Below are 17,272 nucleotides of genomic sequence, written 5' to 3' on the forward strand. Positions count from 1 at the left end.
GGAAATACATAAATAACATTTTTAATGAACTCTTGGTCTGATAAGGGGAGGCTTTCAGCATGTATTGCCAAAGTCCATGAAATGTTCATATTTTCTTTGCTGCTCACCGCTAGCCCACACCCTTCTCCACCAACAAGGTAAACTGGAATTTTAACCACAGTGATATGAAAGTTAATGAAGCATTAGCTGTGTGTACCTGTAAAAAGTAACCACAGTGTCATGGGAGCCACGAGAAGGGAGCTGCCTATAAGTGGCAGGCTGAAAAAACAGTTTACAGGGATTTAGCTTTAACATGGATTTGAAGTAAGCTTCAGTCTTAACCAGGCTGAAAGTATTGAGGGGCCACTGTGCATTTCAATTTATATTTAGTGGTGACAAAGAGAGACCCAGGGCATCAGAATAAGTCTTCAAATCACTTTTACCTGCACTGATCTGCCAGATGGACCCATGCAGTGCTGCCCTTTTCTCAGCAATAACCATCATGTTATCAACATGAAGAAGTTCCTCCAAAGGCGTTGGCTCAGCTTCCATCTCTTCCTCCTCAGCTTCCTCCTCCCCATTGTCTTCTTCCTCACCAACACCACCCAGTACAGTTTCTCGCCTTTCCACCCTATGGCCTTTGGCCTGATTCTCCTGTCTGGCCTTCCACTGTAAGCTCTCAGTGGTGTAAATTGGCTGCCCACTGCTGTCTGATGAAGAGCCTGGACTGGAGAGAGAGCCTCCTTCTTGGGTGTAGATGGAGGAGAGATAGAGAAGGTTCTCCTGAGCATCTGAAGGCAAGGGAGGCTCCATGTCGGACAGGATACTAGAAAGAGAAGGAGGGAACCAAAGCATTACAAGCAAGAAGAGACTCCAGGACAGAGGTTTATGGAATCCAGCAGCTCTTAAACATGAGCTCTTCTAAACCAGCTCACCCATGCCATCGGGATGGTGCACGTGACAGAGGTGGTAATCCTCCCAAGCTGAGTGGGGTCCTAGGCTACTCACTCTCCCTCTTTGTTTTCTTAAATATTCTGATTTTTTTCTTAATTTCCCCCCTAATTATTTTCATGAAAAAGCACAGATTACAACCTTTATAAGCTCTCACTACATTGTTAACGTCAACCAGCTTCATCATGATTCATTGCTTTTCGGATACCTCAAATGTAGATTTTTTTTGTCACCAATTTCTAGTTTCTCTACTCCACTCTACTAAATTTGTTTTTTGAAAGAAAGACCTGAAAAATTCTGCTGCTTTCTCTCTCGTAGCACCAGTGGAGAGAACAGCAGAAACAATATAGGTTTAGTATACACCAAAGGGTTTTCACAAGGGTGACAGCAGGTCAGTGAAGGAGTCCCAGCCACAACTGAACGTACTTCTTTTCAATGGCTCTGACCAGGTTGCATATGATCTGCTTCCTGTCCCCTCTGTCCTTTTTCAAAGAGATGGGGGTCACACCTACCGCTGCAGGAGGTGTGGGGTCGCCCAGCAAGGAGCTGCCAAACATTCATCAATGAGCTTTATCCACTGCAAGGAAACTCTACGGAGAAACAGCTTCCTTTTGTTTATCTGACTCCGTGAAGGGCGTCTCACTTTCCTCCCTTAAAAAAAAAAAAAAAGGATGAAGAAGAGGGGGGATTCTCAACGTAAGAAACATGTTTATAACCAACCTTTTACATTTCTATAGCACCTTTCACCCTTAAGAGGCATGTGCTTTTCAGGCCATCATTCCAACCAGCTGTGGAATGCAGCTGCCTCTGGAATGACACACCACATACGATAATTTGGCAGTTTCAGCAACTCTAAAAAGTTCAGGACAGGAAGTGAAAGACAGCTCACCCAAAGGCAACATATGCATAAGTAGGAAGAACAAAATGAGAACAGCCATAGTGGGGTCTGGTCAGGACACAGAGTAACCCCGGGGTGTTGCAAAAGCAGCACTGTATGACCTAGTGGTCTGAGCACAGCACTGGAAGCCAGGGATTCCTAAGAACTGCTTATTATGAGAAGTCCAACTGGCATCTGTAATAACACAAACTACTGGTTCAGGTTTTATGTATAAAACAGCACATTAGCAGTGCAGTGCTCTCAACACCATGCTGGGGCATTGGTCCCTTACAGGAAAAATTACCACCTTTCAAGTCTTGATAAAACCCATAATGAAGTTTTGGAAATCATTTTTCCATATATTACAATGAACTAAAGGGTACCCAGAAAGTGCAAGTTAAAAAGCATGAAAACAGAGATCTTGAAAGCCATAGTAAATTAATATGACCAGTATAATTAGGATCCTGAATTTCCGACTTGAAAGAAGTACCATCTTCCCCATTCCTTGCACTGAAACAGGAGAGGATTTTAAAGCCATCTTCATATAGAACCTAAAGAATTTCAGACTCACTCACTGGCTTTAGCTTTGGCGTTGGCAGTCAGAATCTCAGCAATCCAGTTGATCAGGTACTGAGGCCTGAGTTCTGAAGATTCAGAACACTGCTTCAGGTCAGCAAACATTTTCTCTAGCAGGGTCTGTGTAAAGTCTCGGGACTGGAGGCCCTTTAGCAGAGGCTGCCAGAAGTAGTAAAATGTCTGAGGGATTTTGAAATCCAGCAACTGTTTATTTTCTATGGGAAAAAAACAAAAACACTACACTTAAATGATAAAGTATTTTAAACATAACATCTGATAGCTCAAAAGTAAGTAGCATATACTGTATTCAGTGGCCCTATATTACTCCTGGCATCCCTCTCTGAATCATTTATAATCAGCAAAGACAGGAAAAACAATGAATAGATAATTAGGTAATTAATATAATTTTTCAATGAAAGCAGAAAATATGAAGCTTGATCTAATCATGCTGTAAGCCACAGGAAAACCTCTCTCTGTTTTGCTAATGCTTTGCCATCATAAGCTCAACTCCCACATAATTAAGAGCTAATCTATCTAAAAAGATACTATAAAAAGGATTAGTATAGGGTAAAGCTACATAGTATTGAGCAGCTCCAAAGAGCTCTACTACTGTAATATAATTACAGAAACGTGAAGATAACCCCCTGGGAATCTCTTAGGTGGGGATTTTCAATTGGTCCCAACGGAGTTAGTCACCCGATTTCCAATGAAAATAGGGCTTGGGTGCCCAACACTCTTTAGACTGGCATTTTAAAGGGGCCAATGTTCATGTCTATCAGTGCAGTCTCACCCAACCTGTGAGCTGCAACACAGAAGCAAGTCACAGCTAGAGGCGGTCATACAAGGGCAAGAACATTATTTTTGACCAGTTCCAAATGGAAATTCCTGTGGTCTCCATGAAACCCATAGCTATCGTAGATACAGCAAGAGAGAGGCATACAGTCACAATCAGACTTAGAAGGAACCTTCCGCTTGCAACCACTTAACTGTAGCATTGACATGGAAGGTCTGCCTTCATGCATGTAGGAGTGGGTACAGAAGCAAAAAGGCAAACATGAAAAAAAGAAAAGGGGGCCTCCAAAAAGATGGGGTAGGATTTACAAAAACTTGTTGTAGACAGGAGGGGCAGGAGAGTAGGCCTGGCGCAAGTACACAGCATGTTTCAAGACAAATTAAACTAATGCAAACTTAGTTTTTCATCATAATGAGAAAACATATTAAGCCTAACTCACTGCCCTGACCCCGGGTGTGTTCATTTAAAGGATTTCACATAAAGTCTGAGACACTAACCTTCACACTTGATATTTAAAGTCTCCAGCTGTTCCACAGTTGGAATGAGAGAGCCATCATCTAGCAGAGCTTCAGCCACCACCTCCCTAGAACAAATAGAAATCCCCATTAGTCCCATCCGTACCTTGCATTTCCAAAGCATCTCTTGTCCTGACCCCCAAAACACTTCACATGCTATATACACGGGCTTCATCTCACCTGCTGCTGAAATGTGGTGGGACATGGCAGCTCCTTAATAGGCAGGCTTGGCAGGATTTGACTTTAATCAACTAAGGTCATTAAATGTCAACTTCAGCTGACACCCTTAAATCAACACCAAAAAAACCCAAAACAAAAAAACCCAATCGATAAACAAGAAGCACAAATGCAGCCTCCCTCCCCCTTGCACCTGCAGGGATTGGGTGCCACCAGCCCTGTGGCAGCGCAGGGAGCCCTGTGCAGCCCTGCCATCACAGATCTACTCTCTCACACACCAGTTGGGAGTGCGGGGGTCTCTGATCTGCTCCATCAGGACCCGCTTACTCAATTCCCATGACAGTGGAACTGCAGAGGGCTCCCTGCATGGCTTCAGGGCAGCTGACACACAATCCCTGGAGGCACAAGGTGCGAGGAGGCGGCAGCAGTCCTGGAGGGACAGAGCACAGATCCCCAGCCAGGACTGTGAGGAGTACTCCAGCAGGAGATATTCAGTAGTGGCGTGGCCTCCCCCATGGTTGGGGGGTTAGCCAGGCCGCTGACACCCAGCAGAAACTTCAATTAAAAATTGATAAAAATAAAAATTGAATTCTGCCAAGCCTATTAATAGGGCCCCAAAACACTATACGAACTGTAGTCTAGGAGTTAAGATACCCACTGAAACTGGAGGGGAAACGCAATCCTCCAAACCAGAATGTGACCAGGACACTACGGTTAACACTTGTACTCTGGTAAGGGGGGAAAATCCCAAGGCATTGACATTTCAAAAGCAGTGCAGGGGATTCAGCACTATGTTTTTCATTAAAATGATTAATTCCAATAATGCGTGAGAGAGGTCTAACAACCTGGATCTAGAACAGGGGTCGGCAATGTTTGGCACGCAGCTCGCCAGGGTAAGCACCCTAGCAGGCCGGGCCAGTTTATTTACCTGCTGACGCGGCAGGTTCAGCCGATCGCGGCCCCCACTCGCCGCGGTTCGCTGTCCCGGGCCAATGGGGGCGGCGGGAAGCGGCGCGGGCGAGGGATGTGCTGGCCGCGGCTTCCCGCTGCCCCCATTGGCCCGGGATGGCGAACCGCGGCCAGTGGGGGCCGCGATCGGCCGAACCTGCCGCGTCAACAGGTAAATAAACTGGCCCGGCCCGCTAGGGTGCTTACCCTGGCGAGCCGCGTGCCAAACGTTGCCGACCCCTGATCTAGAAGGACCACAAGCAGTCAGGACTGTTAAGTCCCATCTGAAAAATGACATCTCTGAACCTCTGGCAGAAAAGCATCCCCCATGACTATGTTAAAGATACTAGTTCAAATGTCAGAAGAAGGGCACCCCCTACTGAATTGCCAATGCCATTTTCTGCAGTACCTGGAATGTACTTTGAGGTCTCCCATCCTAACAGCTGCCATGGTTAGCATGGGAGAGCTGAAACTCACAGCCCAAGATGACATGCAATTGCTAGTACAAGGACTTGGTGCAACTGAAGTGGGAGACAGAGGAAACTCATTTAAACTCTCTGGTTCACATAGGTTGAGCTGGAGGTTGGCAGTGAGAAGAAGCAGTAGGTCCAGGTATAAATTCCTACGGCCACTCATTATTTGAATAAGGGCTTCTGCTTAGTCCAGTGTTTGGTAATACACAAAGGACAGCATTAAAAATAACAGCACAAATATCAAACCAGCCATTTTCAAATGCAGAATGCTTAAGTGAGAGGAAATGGCATCTCTGCTTCTATTTTCTTTGGGTTTACAGAGGCAGAACCAGAGTTAAACAAGACATGCTTTGTTACAGGATGTCTGAGGCTTTTATTGTCTCGGGGGGGAGGGGAGATCCCCAAACCCAAATCTGAACATCAAGGCAAGTTAAATAGATCTGATCTAAGATTCTACAGACATGAGCCCAATTCAAAGGCCTCTGGGTGCAGGTAAAACATACACAAACACTACACCAAATTGCAGCAACTAAGTGATTCAGCGAGACCCCAGCTACTAGAAAGGCCAGCAGTAGACTGCGACTTGCCTTACAGAATAGGTTCAGATTTAGATCCCTCTCTTTTCTGGAATCTGTTCTAGGATAATTACTATAGTCCTAGATACAATGACTGTTCCTCACTGACTATTTAACGTCACATCCATGGAGATGCAGCCTCAAACGTGTGATTATGCAAACAGGGATGACGAGCACAGCTGACTCAGGGAGGTGACTGGGTCAGTCCCCTGAGGCAGAGGTGGCCAACCTGTGGCTGCGGAGCCACACTCTTTGTATAGGCACCAACTCTGGGGCTGGAACTACAGGTGCCAACTTTCCAATGTGCCGGGGGGTGCTCACTGCTCAACCCCTGGTTCTGCCACAGGCCCTGCCCACACTCCACCTCTTCCCGCCCCCTCCCCTGAGCCTGCCATGCCCTCGCTCCTCCCCCTCCCACCCTCCCCAGAGCCTCCTGCACACCACGAAACAGCTGAAGGAGGGAGGGGGAGGCGCTGATCAGCAGGGCTGCTGGTCGGCGGGAGGTGCTGGGAGCGAGGCGCTGAGAGGGGGGGAAGCTGATGGGGGGCTGCTGATGTATTACTGTGGCTCTCTGGCAATATACATTGGTAAATTGTGGCTCCTTCTCAGGCTCAGGTTGGTCACCCCTGCCCTGAGGCATCAGGAGATTCCTTAGCACTGGAAACTAATTCTGCTTTTAATCTCTAGCGGCATCTTCCTGCCTTTCCACCACTGCACACATGTGGTCTATATGGACAGAACCATAGCAATGAACTGGACCCAGAGTCATGTAGGAATGCTAAATGACAGGTTTTCTCAGGTTGTATGGAGTACTAGAAGAGGTTAGTGGACCCCGTTAGCCCTGGACTCTGCCACCTGGATTGCCAAAACCAGTGAACTAGTAAACTTGTCATTTTTAGGGCTGGTCTTCACTACCCGCCCGGATCGGCGGTAGAAAATCGATCTCTCGGGGAATCGATTTATCGCATCTCTTCGGGACGCGATAATCTACCCCGAATCAACGCGCGTACTCCACCAGCCCAGGTAGGAGTAAGCACCGTCGATGGGGGAGCCGCGGCGGTCGATTTGCCGCCGTCCTCACAGTGGGGTAAATCGGATCAGATACGTCAAATTTGCGTATCTGAAATCGATCCTCTCCCCCCCCCCCGTAGTGTAGACATAGCCTTAGTCTCCTTCCCTTCCTAGCAGCTTCTCTGTTTTCCTACAAACAGGAGACCACTCCCACCGCTGCATACAGATATCTTATTGCTCGTTGCCCACCTTACCACTTCTGCCAATACCATCTTTCAGCTGATCAGTGCCATCACCTCCGTGCTAGGCCTTCCCTACATTCCAGTGTGACCCTTTCCCTCTCCCTGATGGTTCTCAGTCTGAGGGAATGGCAAGGAACAAATATCAGGTAGGAAGAGGGTCATACCTCAATTCCCTGTCAATGCCCAGACTGGCACTGCTGTATGGCCAGGCCAGGCCAGGCCAGCCACTTCAGATGGTGTGGGAGAACAGGCCAAGAAAGGGACCCTCGCAGAGCACACACTACCAGTAGCTCTCTCATACAGACGCAAACCAAGCTCAAGCACCCCTGTTCATCCTAACTGTGGCAGCGTGTCATAGGGAGAAGGCAGCCTCTCAGGTAGGAAGGTCTGAGGCCACTTAGAGCTTCATATGTTAAACACACCATTTTAAATTCCACCCGTTTGTCAATACCCAGCCTCAGTAGATCCTGGAGCACAAGCCTAGTGTGCTGAGGGCAAGAAACTGTACTCATCAAGCAGCCTACCAACATTCTGCACTAGCTGCAGCTTTCCATTACATTTAAGTTCAAGTTCCAAATACGGTGCATTGCAATATTCAGTCTAGAGATGAGAAGACAGGGATCATAGTTAAGGCTACGTTTATGTCACGGAGGTCATGGAATCCGGGACTTCCAGAGACCTCCTTGACATTCTCTGCTTCAGCCCCAGGGGTTGTAGGACTCTGGAGCAGACAGTCAGTGGGGCCCTGGCAGGGTTCCAGCAACAGGTGACAGCAGTGACAAGTGACAGGAAGCCCCCTGCAAAGTTCCAGCAACAGGTGACAGACTTCTGAGGGGCCGGAAGGCGACAGCCTCACGCGGGAGAGAGGGGTACACCTCAGGCAAGCGGCTGGGGTGTCCCATTTTCTCTGTGGGAAATATGGTTACCCTGCAGCTCCCAGCCGCCCTGGGCAGAGGGGAAACCCCACAGCTCCCAGACACCACAGTGGTGGGGGAAACTGCAGCAGCAAAAGTCACAGACAGGCCATGGCTTCCCTGAATTATTGTTTATTGCCTGTGACCTGTCCATGACTTTTACTAAAAATAACCGTAACAAAATCATAGTGCAAAATCCATATCCAGGAGAGAACACAGCAACCTCACCCAATGCCACTATTTGATCATCTGGAAACAGCTGGTAGTCAAACCAGACTCCAAGTCGTGGACTTTGGTCACAAACGTTGATTGTACACCCTCAGAAGGGCTGAGAGAACCTCACCCAACTACTCTGCTTCTTTCCCCCAGTGATTGAGCTACAGCCATCCATGGTCCAATAGTACCCAGACGCCAGGAAATGCATTTGGCTGCACTCTTCAGATCAGATGAGACAGCAATTTAAACCTGGGCATCGCCCGCATACCGAAAATGCTTCAGCCTATGCCTCCTCACTAATTATCCTCAAATATGCACTGAATAAGAGGGGTGACACAGTAGATTCTTCCAATACCCAACACAAGAGTGTCCTTAGAGCAGAATACACTAATCGCCAGTTCACACCTTCTAGCCACCGGGGAATTAGTACATTTTCTAAGGGTTAACTATGAAAATGAAAGCAAAAATTCTTTCCCATTTTAAAAAAGTAAATATCTGCAAAAATTCACAGGAAACTGTTGATATGCCCCATCTTCCCAAGAAAGAAGGCTATGGTAGTTCTTTAAGAATTAGTCTCTCTTTGCAGGCTTCCTGGAGGTGATATCTCTGTAGTACCAGTGGCACTAGTTAGAATTCCCTGGACTGCCAGAGTATTTCTAGCACTGCCAGAAATGTGCACAACAAGAGCAGTTCCCGTTGGCTCCTTAGGGCCTCTGTACGGTTAAGCAAGAGGGTACTTATCAGGCCAACGGTATGCATCATAAAGCATGCCTCCTGTTCTCTCTGCTGCTTTTGCATCCAAATACCATTCTCTGCTCTCTCTTTGGTGTCAAAAGGCAATTGGCAGATTCATGGCAGCCAGAAGCTGTAGGGGGCAGGGGTTTTATTTTTAATGCTTTTTATTTTTAATGCTTCAGTGGCTTATTGGCCATTCATTTGCAGTTTACAGACAACTCCAATTAAGGGAGGGAGGTTTGCTCTCAGAAGAGGCGAGATCCATTGGCATTACCCCAGTAGGAACCTATGCTATGCTACAGCACTGGTGTTGCTATATAAAGATCAATGGAAACAAGAGTGTGACAGGGTCTTATTTTCATTTTTAATATAGTAATGTACTACTGCTAATAAAAAAAGGCAAAAGACACGGGTAGGATTCTTTTATGGGAGATGCTTTTAATCACTCTCGACTCTCAAAGAAAGCCTGTGGGAGGAAGAGAAATGTCACTCCAGTCAGAGCATCATTTCCAGCTGCTGGAAATAGGTACAGCCTCCCCTTAACTATAAATATAACAGCCCATACTGTTTTTTACAAGTTTGTAGCTCTGGACTTAGTAATAAAGATAGAATGAGAGGAAATGTGGTCTAATGGACCAAGCATGGGACTGGAAGCCAGATCATCCTGAGTCCAAATCCTGGCTCTGCCCCTCTGGCTTATCACATGGCCTCCATCAAGTAATTTCACTTTTCTGTACCTCAGTTTCCCCATCCAAAAGAGGGCTAGTTCTTGAACATGTTTGCTATAAGTCACAGCAAAGAGATTCCAGCAGAGTTTGTTCCTCCAGCGGTTCACCATTCCCCAGCGAGCTCACCTGCTTAGTCCAAGCAAGTGCAGTACATTCGCACAGCATTTCTGAGAATGTGGCTGTATCTGTGCGTAGTGGTACCTGTCCCATTTCATCAACCAGTTCCACAGGGCCGATGGATGAAAAGAAGTATACTTCTATTTTTGCAGGCCGACATGCATACACGCACCACGATTTTTAATTGTAACTAATGACTTTTTGATGCCTCAGTTTGTAGATGTTCAGCTCGACACACATTGAAGGGGTCTGATTTTTCAGGTAAGTGCTCAGCAGATTACTTTTACAGCACCTCTCTAGTTGTGCCTCATAGCTGTGCATACATAAATTAACACAATATCCATCTTTATATCCAATTTGCATTATGCTCCCTTCAGTTTGTTCAATGGTTTATTCCAGCGATTGTTTTCAACCGTTCTATTTTGCCCACACAATGTAAGGGACAAAGGCCTAAATTCTCTCACAACCATCTGCAGACACCAGGGCAGGAAATAAAACTGTCCCAGCATCCACTGCCTAGAGGCCCGGGGTCCATTATGATGGGCATCAAGCACTTTTGGCGGGCACTTGATGACAGAAGTAAGAAGCCCATTTTGTGTTTTTGTAGGACTGTGTTGTTGCTTCCTTTTCTTGAGCCTCTCCCTGTAGGTTCCAGGCATGGGAGTGGACCCAAAGGACATGGCTGCATGAAATAGCCCAGATCTGTCAACTGCTTGTCCTCTTTCCTACAGTGGACTCCAAGATGGGAAGCAGGAGTTTGTTTATGGAATCTCAGGGGGGAGGGGGGGCAGGCACAGGGAGAAGAGAGAGAAACCAGTGGCTTTTGGTGCAAGCATGAGACTTGCCAACTATGCATGCTTTCACCTAGTATCCCTTTTGCAGGAGTTTAGAAGAGGCAGCTGCCTCCCTGCAGTTGCAGCCCTAGCCCTCACTAAATGAGTCCAGTCCTCTATCCCAGGGAATTTAGCATGTGCACACGCTTGCTTACTGACCACCCTCCACTGGGTGAAGTGTTTTTCAGAAGATAAAGATCCACTGCCCACCCCCAAATTTTTATTGTAAGATAAAAATATCCACATCCTAAATTGTTTTATTTTCAATTAGCTGTTTTGTGCCCTGCATGTCTCCTCTGTGGGAGCGGAGTACCAGGCACGGACAAGATCAATTCAGCACCACTGCAGCTGCTCTGGGGCCTGCACAGAATTGAGCACTGGAGGACTGACAAGGGGTAGGGCTGGTGCTCTAAAGCTGTCAGAGCTGACACTGAAAGACGGGTACAAGCACCGTGCTGGGAGGACTAACTGAGCCTAGTACAGCTGCAGGGCCTGTAATTCCCATCGACCCTGGCACTAAACAGTGAGTGGGGAGCATAATTACGGGGAAACGTTACCAGCACATCCCTGTTATTTCAGGTAGCTTAAATTACAAAAAGCATTGCAAAAATGTAACAAAACCGCCAAAACCTGCCACATGGTGCGAGAGTAGGAGGGCCCTGTGTAAATCACAATTTCACAGAGGGCCTGGGATGCATGAAAGTGCCACCAAACCCTGATTTAAAAAAAAAAAAAAAAAAAAATCTTGAAATTGACCAAATTTACTTGTAAAATTCATTCTGTGCAAACTCTTTTGCCATTGTGGTGATTTTTAAAAACAAAATAAAATTACAATTATGATTTACACAGGGTCCTGTGCATGACAAGATCAAGTCTCAGGGCCCAGGATGCTAGGGAACCTGCCATTCTCCAGCTGATAGTCTGGGCTGGTTCAGGAAGGGAGCTTTGCTCTACGCTTTGTCTTCTCTGCTTTCTGTCTGCCATGACCAAAGCAAATGTGCAGCAACGCGCACACCAAGACTTTCTCTCTCTGCCAACTCAACTCCTCCTTCCCCTGGAGGGAAGAAGAAAGTCAATTAATCTGACTCATTTCTTCCTTATTCAGGCCTCCAATGTGGAGCAAGGAGGATAAAGGACTAGCCCTGCTCATCTTGCGCTCCATGGGAAGAGGTTCTAGTGGCAGACACATCCACATTCTCCCATGCCTGGGCTGTGCTCCCTTCCTCTATGGCAGTGGTTCCCAAACTTTAACAACCTGTGAACCCCTTTCACTAAAATGTCAAGTCTCGCAAACCCCCTCCTAAAAATGACTATTTCCAGGGATTTTCTCCTTTACCTGCGTATAAATTATAAAAGCAGTGATCTTGGAAATGTAAAATTTGTTTTTATGATATGCTTATTACACACTATTTATTATTAATTATTTATCATTGCAGTATTTTTATTACATTATTAAAATGGCAACACTCTTCCAAGAACTCACTTTCATAGCTTGTATCAATTTGAATAAGCCTGTTATAAGACAAGGCTCCTATGTTTCATCAAGGAGTATCAGATGTGAAACAGTATGAAGGTATTTAAGAAGTCAACTCAAAGAGTTCCTCCTACACAAGCATTCAGATCTTGAGCAGTCCAGGCCAACACCACATGTTACAACAAAGCTTAAACTTGTTCTTCATAATAATTTTAAAAACAATACTAGCTGCCTATTTCATTTTAAAAACAGCAAAAAATATCCACCGCCCTTTCCATTTCTTATAAGGAGTCTTGAAGTTTAAATCTCCTCAGTGTGATAGATACGCTTGCTTTGATCTGCTTAACTCTTGGAAGTCCAGAGGCTCCGGGCTGCTGACCACATGCTGCCCAGAGTTCCTAGGGACAGCTCTGTCCACCATTAGGGAATTTTTTCCCAAGAACCCCCTGTAACATTTCGCGAACCCCCAGGGGTTCACGAACCCCAGTTTGGGAACCACTGCTCTATGGGGAAAGAGGAACCCGCCGCCCCTCTCCCAGACTGAGAACAAAGATATAATGCCTGGAGTCCTCCCAGTCCCCTAGGCAAAAGGCTCCACTCCAGCAGCTGACCTGCTGCATGTCAATGCTGATCCTAGAGTGTGCAGGTGCATAGGTGCCAATGTAGGAATGTGGCAAGTGGATGTTGGGTCACCCATTGGTGCCTCTCTCTATGTATCTAGGGCAGGTATGGGGCACAGAATTAATACTGTGTCAGCTGAAAGGCAACATGACTATGGGGAACTGGGGGAAAAGTTGTATATGATGGCAGGGGCAAAGGATGTCCCTTTCCACCCTCCCTCCTCCCCCACACACAAACATTTTTGCTAGAAAGTCCATCCAGAGGTTGTCTTGTCCTTGGGCCAGAGAAGTTACCTGTGCCCAAGCATGAACAAAAGGGAGGTTGGACTGAAGTCCAAAACTGTGAAACCAACATTTACAGGAAATAAATTTTCTTGGCAGCTTTGAGGAAAATATCAGAAAATGAAAACAAGTCTAAAGCAGTTTATTGCAATTGCGAAACCTCTCTCTAGCACCGTCACCACTGCAGGCTCCAGCTCTCTGTTGGTTTTACAAGTGGAGAATTGGTATTTTGCAATCCCATCCTCCAGAGGTGGCTGCCATTAGCAAGAATTTCCTTGTATAACAGTAACAGCCCAGTGCAGTGCAGCCAGTTTCATGGTATCCCATGTGACCCCAGCGATCAGATTACCCCATGAAAGTACCTAGTAAAGAACTGGAACACAAGCCACAAGCTATAAACCTTGTTATATTAACAGACGCTCACTTCCCCCTTCTTTCTTCCTGCTTTCACTGTTTGGAGTCTTTGTTTTTGCAGAGAAAAAGCCCTAGTCATCATTACATAATGCAACAACAAAAACAGTTAAGTAATGGCATCTGATTACATTTTATTAATAAAGCTTCGAGGGACATATTATGCAAGTACCTATTTTTAAGGGAGTGGAGTGTGGGGGCATGGCAGATTCTTCCCCCACCTTATAAAAACTCCTTTATGTCACAGGCTATGTTCAAGCCCCATTCTCTGTCATCTAGTCACTGCTCTGAAACTCCAAGGGAGGCTCCCAGAGGTGAAATTTGAACAGTGAAAGGTGGAAGTGAAACCTAGGCTAGACGGCTTGTATAGCTAACCATCTGGCCACAAGGTTTCCTCTCACTGTAATCTTATCCTGCACAAGGTCTCATGTCTCAGGCTCTCTTCCTAATACAACTGGTACCAATGACCTGGAGCAGAAAGGCTTTATATCCCTTTCCTGGTCTTTTGAGCCATCCAGTTCTCCACAAACCAAGGCCATTGACTATCAAAAGTTAAAACAATTAAATAAATTAACATCAAGAGCTGGAAAAAAAAAATTCAACTTTTTAGTTTTGTGGCAGTTTCTACAGATGTATCTTGTGAAGTAGCAGAGATATCATTCCAACTTCTAGCCTCATTCACACTCTGCCTGTTCTCTAAAGCAGTGGCTCTCAACCTTTCCAGACTATTGTACCCTTTTCAATAGTCTGATTTGTCTTGCGTACACACACACCCCAGTTCCACCTCACTTAAACTACTTACTTACAAAATCAGACATAAAAATACAAAATGTCACTGCACACCATTACTGAAGAATTGCTTGCTTTCCTATTTTTACCAGATAATTATAAAATAAATCAATTGGAATATAAATATTGTACTTACATTTCACTGTATAGTATATACAGCAGTATAAACAAGCCATTGTCTGCATGAAATTTTAATTTGCACTCACTTCGCTAGTGCTTTTTTTGTAGCCTGTTGTAAAACAAGGCAAATATCTAGATGAGTTGATGTACTCCCTGGAAGACCTCTGAGTACCCCCAGGGTACATGTACCCATGGTTGAGAACCACTGATAGATGCTTACTGTATACCCTCAGCTACAGTATGAGGAGTGGCTTTAGTGACACGCATTAGCCATAGTAACCAAGAGCAACACAAAAACTTTCACTTGAATGCAAGTTAACTCCAAGAGGATTCTCTTTCATGCTTTCTTGCTCTACAGAACTCCAGCCTGGTACCCAGACCTGTATACAGCAGATCATTTAATCAAAAGGGCTACCTCATAAAATCCCATCCCACTCACTCCGTTTATTTTGCCCAGGTGCTAGCAAAGAGAAAGCACTGCTCAGATACCGAATTCAGCCAGAAACCCAAAGAGAATTCTTCCAAGCGCCCACATTAAATATTCACAGCAAGATACACATGATATGCTTACAAAAAGAGAGTTTGCAACATAAATAATTTAGGGAAAACATTAGTGCAGCTCTGCTATGCCAGCGCTGCAGAGCTCTGAGAGCGCTCAAGTCTGCAACCCTAAGGCCACCGATTCCTTAGCATTTCATCACCTCCAAACATTTTTAATTGGGCTGACACAAATCCACCTCTCCCATAGCATACAATGATATTTGGTGGTATAAGTAGGGCAGCAGCTTCTAAAAGGCCATCCAGAGGCATAAACAGCTCCAAGTTGTCAAGTGAAATATTTTTGGAGAAGCCTAACTAATTAAGGACCAGACAACATTCTGGGTGCATTTGGAAATGCACTTCAAGTGCTGAATGTACCTAGTACACTCATACAGCATAGAGAGAACAGTGGAGAACAGAGCAAAAGCTGAGAGAGGACACATCTGATGACACACCAAACCCAGAGCAACGCTTCAGACAAGCTGCTCACTTATGATTTCAGGGTTTGTGGGGGCAAGGTTTTCACAGAAACAGCCATTAAGGAATATTGCAAGATGGTTTACTATATCATCTTGCGCTTAATGGAACAAACATACCGGGCTATGTAACAGTCCTAACATGAAGAGAAGCTATACAATGTAGGATTCTCCAGACAAATGATACTCCCTTCAGTCAGAGCAATGATAATTCTCTCCTATATATTTGATTCCCAAAGGCTTTGCCCAAAATCTTGGACAGATGCGTTCAAATGGACAAGAGCACCGACAAGGTAGCATTAGGAAATCACTGCAATATATGATCAGACCTAGTTGCAAAGCTTGTCTGCTTCAGTTTCACCATAATTATAAATGTACCAAGTTCACAGCAGGAAAAGAAAATGAATGCATCACCACCTACTTGAAGCTTTCCAGTAGATCCCATTTCACATTAGATTCAAGCATCTTGTTTCATCATCAAAGCCTTTCATCGCTCTGTCCCCTAGTGTGTTTCCTCTTGCCCCACCAATGACGCCAACCTCAAGTACCCATTTGTCAGCTTCTTACACTGACATCTTTATGCTTTCTGCCTTGCTATCCCCTACATCTGAACTGAAGGGCAAAACTACCATCCAATGATCTTTCAATTCCCTCTTTAAGATCCCCGTGCAACTGATACCTAAAAGAAAATCAACCAATTTATGATGTCCAGGTTAAAGGGCAAATGGGGGCAGCTGACATTCTTTATATTTCTAATTATCAAAAACTTTGCACCTGCATTTTTAACCTATATTATATATTTGATATCTCTTTCTCAGCCCTGCATGTGTCACTTGTCTCAGACTGCAAGATTCTTGGGCAGGGACTGGGGCTTCATACGACTTTGTACAATGCCTAATGAGGCTCCATCCCAATCGAGTCCTCCAGGATCTACGGTTATACAAATATTTAATGATGTGAACACAGCTAATATTGCCCCACAGGGGTCTTGTGAAAGTTAGACCATGTCCACCTCATAAGGCTGTTGTGAAACTGAATTAATAGGTGTTTTGTGATCCTCAGATAGAAGTATAACATGCACAAGGAACCATGCTCTATTTTCTTTCAGTTTCTTCATCTCTGCTGCCATTTTGCCTGCTGCCTGTATGAAGCACTACACATCAGTGCTTTACAGAACTGGGTATATTCTACTTCTCGGGTCAAGCATATTGCCAAAGGGTTAAATACACAAAGCCACCTCATAGGTCAAAGTGACCTTGACTGAGTTGTCAATTATCCCCACCCACCCACAAGCAAATGACTACTGCGGTTAAAGCAACAAAGAAAAAGGAAGTAGAAAGAGTGGTCACATATCCAAGGGCCAGCTGCACACACAGGCCTCTGGCAAGGGAAACATTCTTTAGCAGAAATCAAGAACTAAGACCACAGGTGAGTTATCATCAGCAACCTATGACTTTGTCTGTGACTAACTTAAAGTACACAGTAAAATGGCGCAAGGTGACAGCCCTACAGCTGTACAGCATTATGGTTCCTGCCTGGAGTATGCAGCTTCTCTCCAGATAAACTGTACCTGCTCTCTTGCAACAAGTCTTTAATCTGAGCCAAAATCCACTCCACTTCTGAGGAAGAATTACACCATGCTTTGCAGGCCTTTCGTAAGGACTGAAGCTCCTGAAGAACCTGCATAAGAGAGAAAACAATTATCAGTAAATAAATATCTTTTGTTGCACGGGAGTCACAGAGCAGGAGGCACTACTATAAAGAGCAGATGCATAATCCAGGCATTTCATTCATAACCCTGACAGTGGCTCTCAGAGCTTCCCACTCAACAGCATTATAAAACACTAATACAGAAGTGTTCTGACTAAGGACAGGCCTAAACTGAAAGGGGAGCATGATC

The 17,272-nt window shown here is 45.3% G+C and overlaps 1 protein-coding gene across 1 annotated transcript in view; it reads right to left on the reverse strand.

The window, feature by feature from the left end:
* The window catches only part of LAS1L (LAS1 like ribosome biogenesis factor), a 51,749-nt gene that overhangs the window by 19,855 nt on the left and 14,622 nt on the right, over positions 1 to 17,272 (reverse strand). The window contains exons 7-11 of the mRNA XM_065410722.1: positions 16,943 to 17,052; positions 3,674 to 3,759; positions 2,383 to 2,598; positions 1,443 to 1,581; positions 423 to 805 (exon numbers count right to left, since the gene is read on the reverse strand). Of these exons, the coding sequence (XP_065266794.1) occupies positions 423 to 805; positions 1,443 to 1,581; positions 2,383 to 2,598; positions 3,674 to 3,759; positions 16,943 to 17,052 (934 nt within the window). The remainder of the gene's footprint in view (positions 1 to 422; positions 806 to 1,442; positions 1,582 to 2,382; positions 2,599 to 3,673; positions 3,760 to 16,942; positions 17,053 to 17,272) is intronic.

This window comes from Emys orbicularis, chromosome 9 (genome assembly GCF_028017835.1).
Source record: "Emys orbicularis isolate rEmyOrb1 chromosome 9, rEmyOrb1.hap1, whole genome shotgun sequence".
Taxonomy (NCBI): Eukaryota; Metazoa; Chordata; order Testudines; family Emydidae; genus Emys; species Emys orbicularis.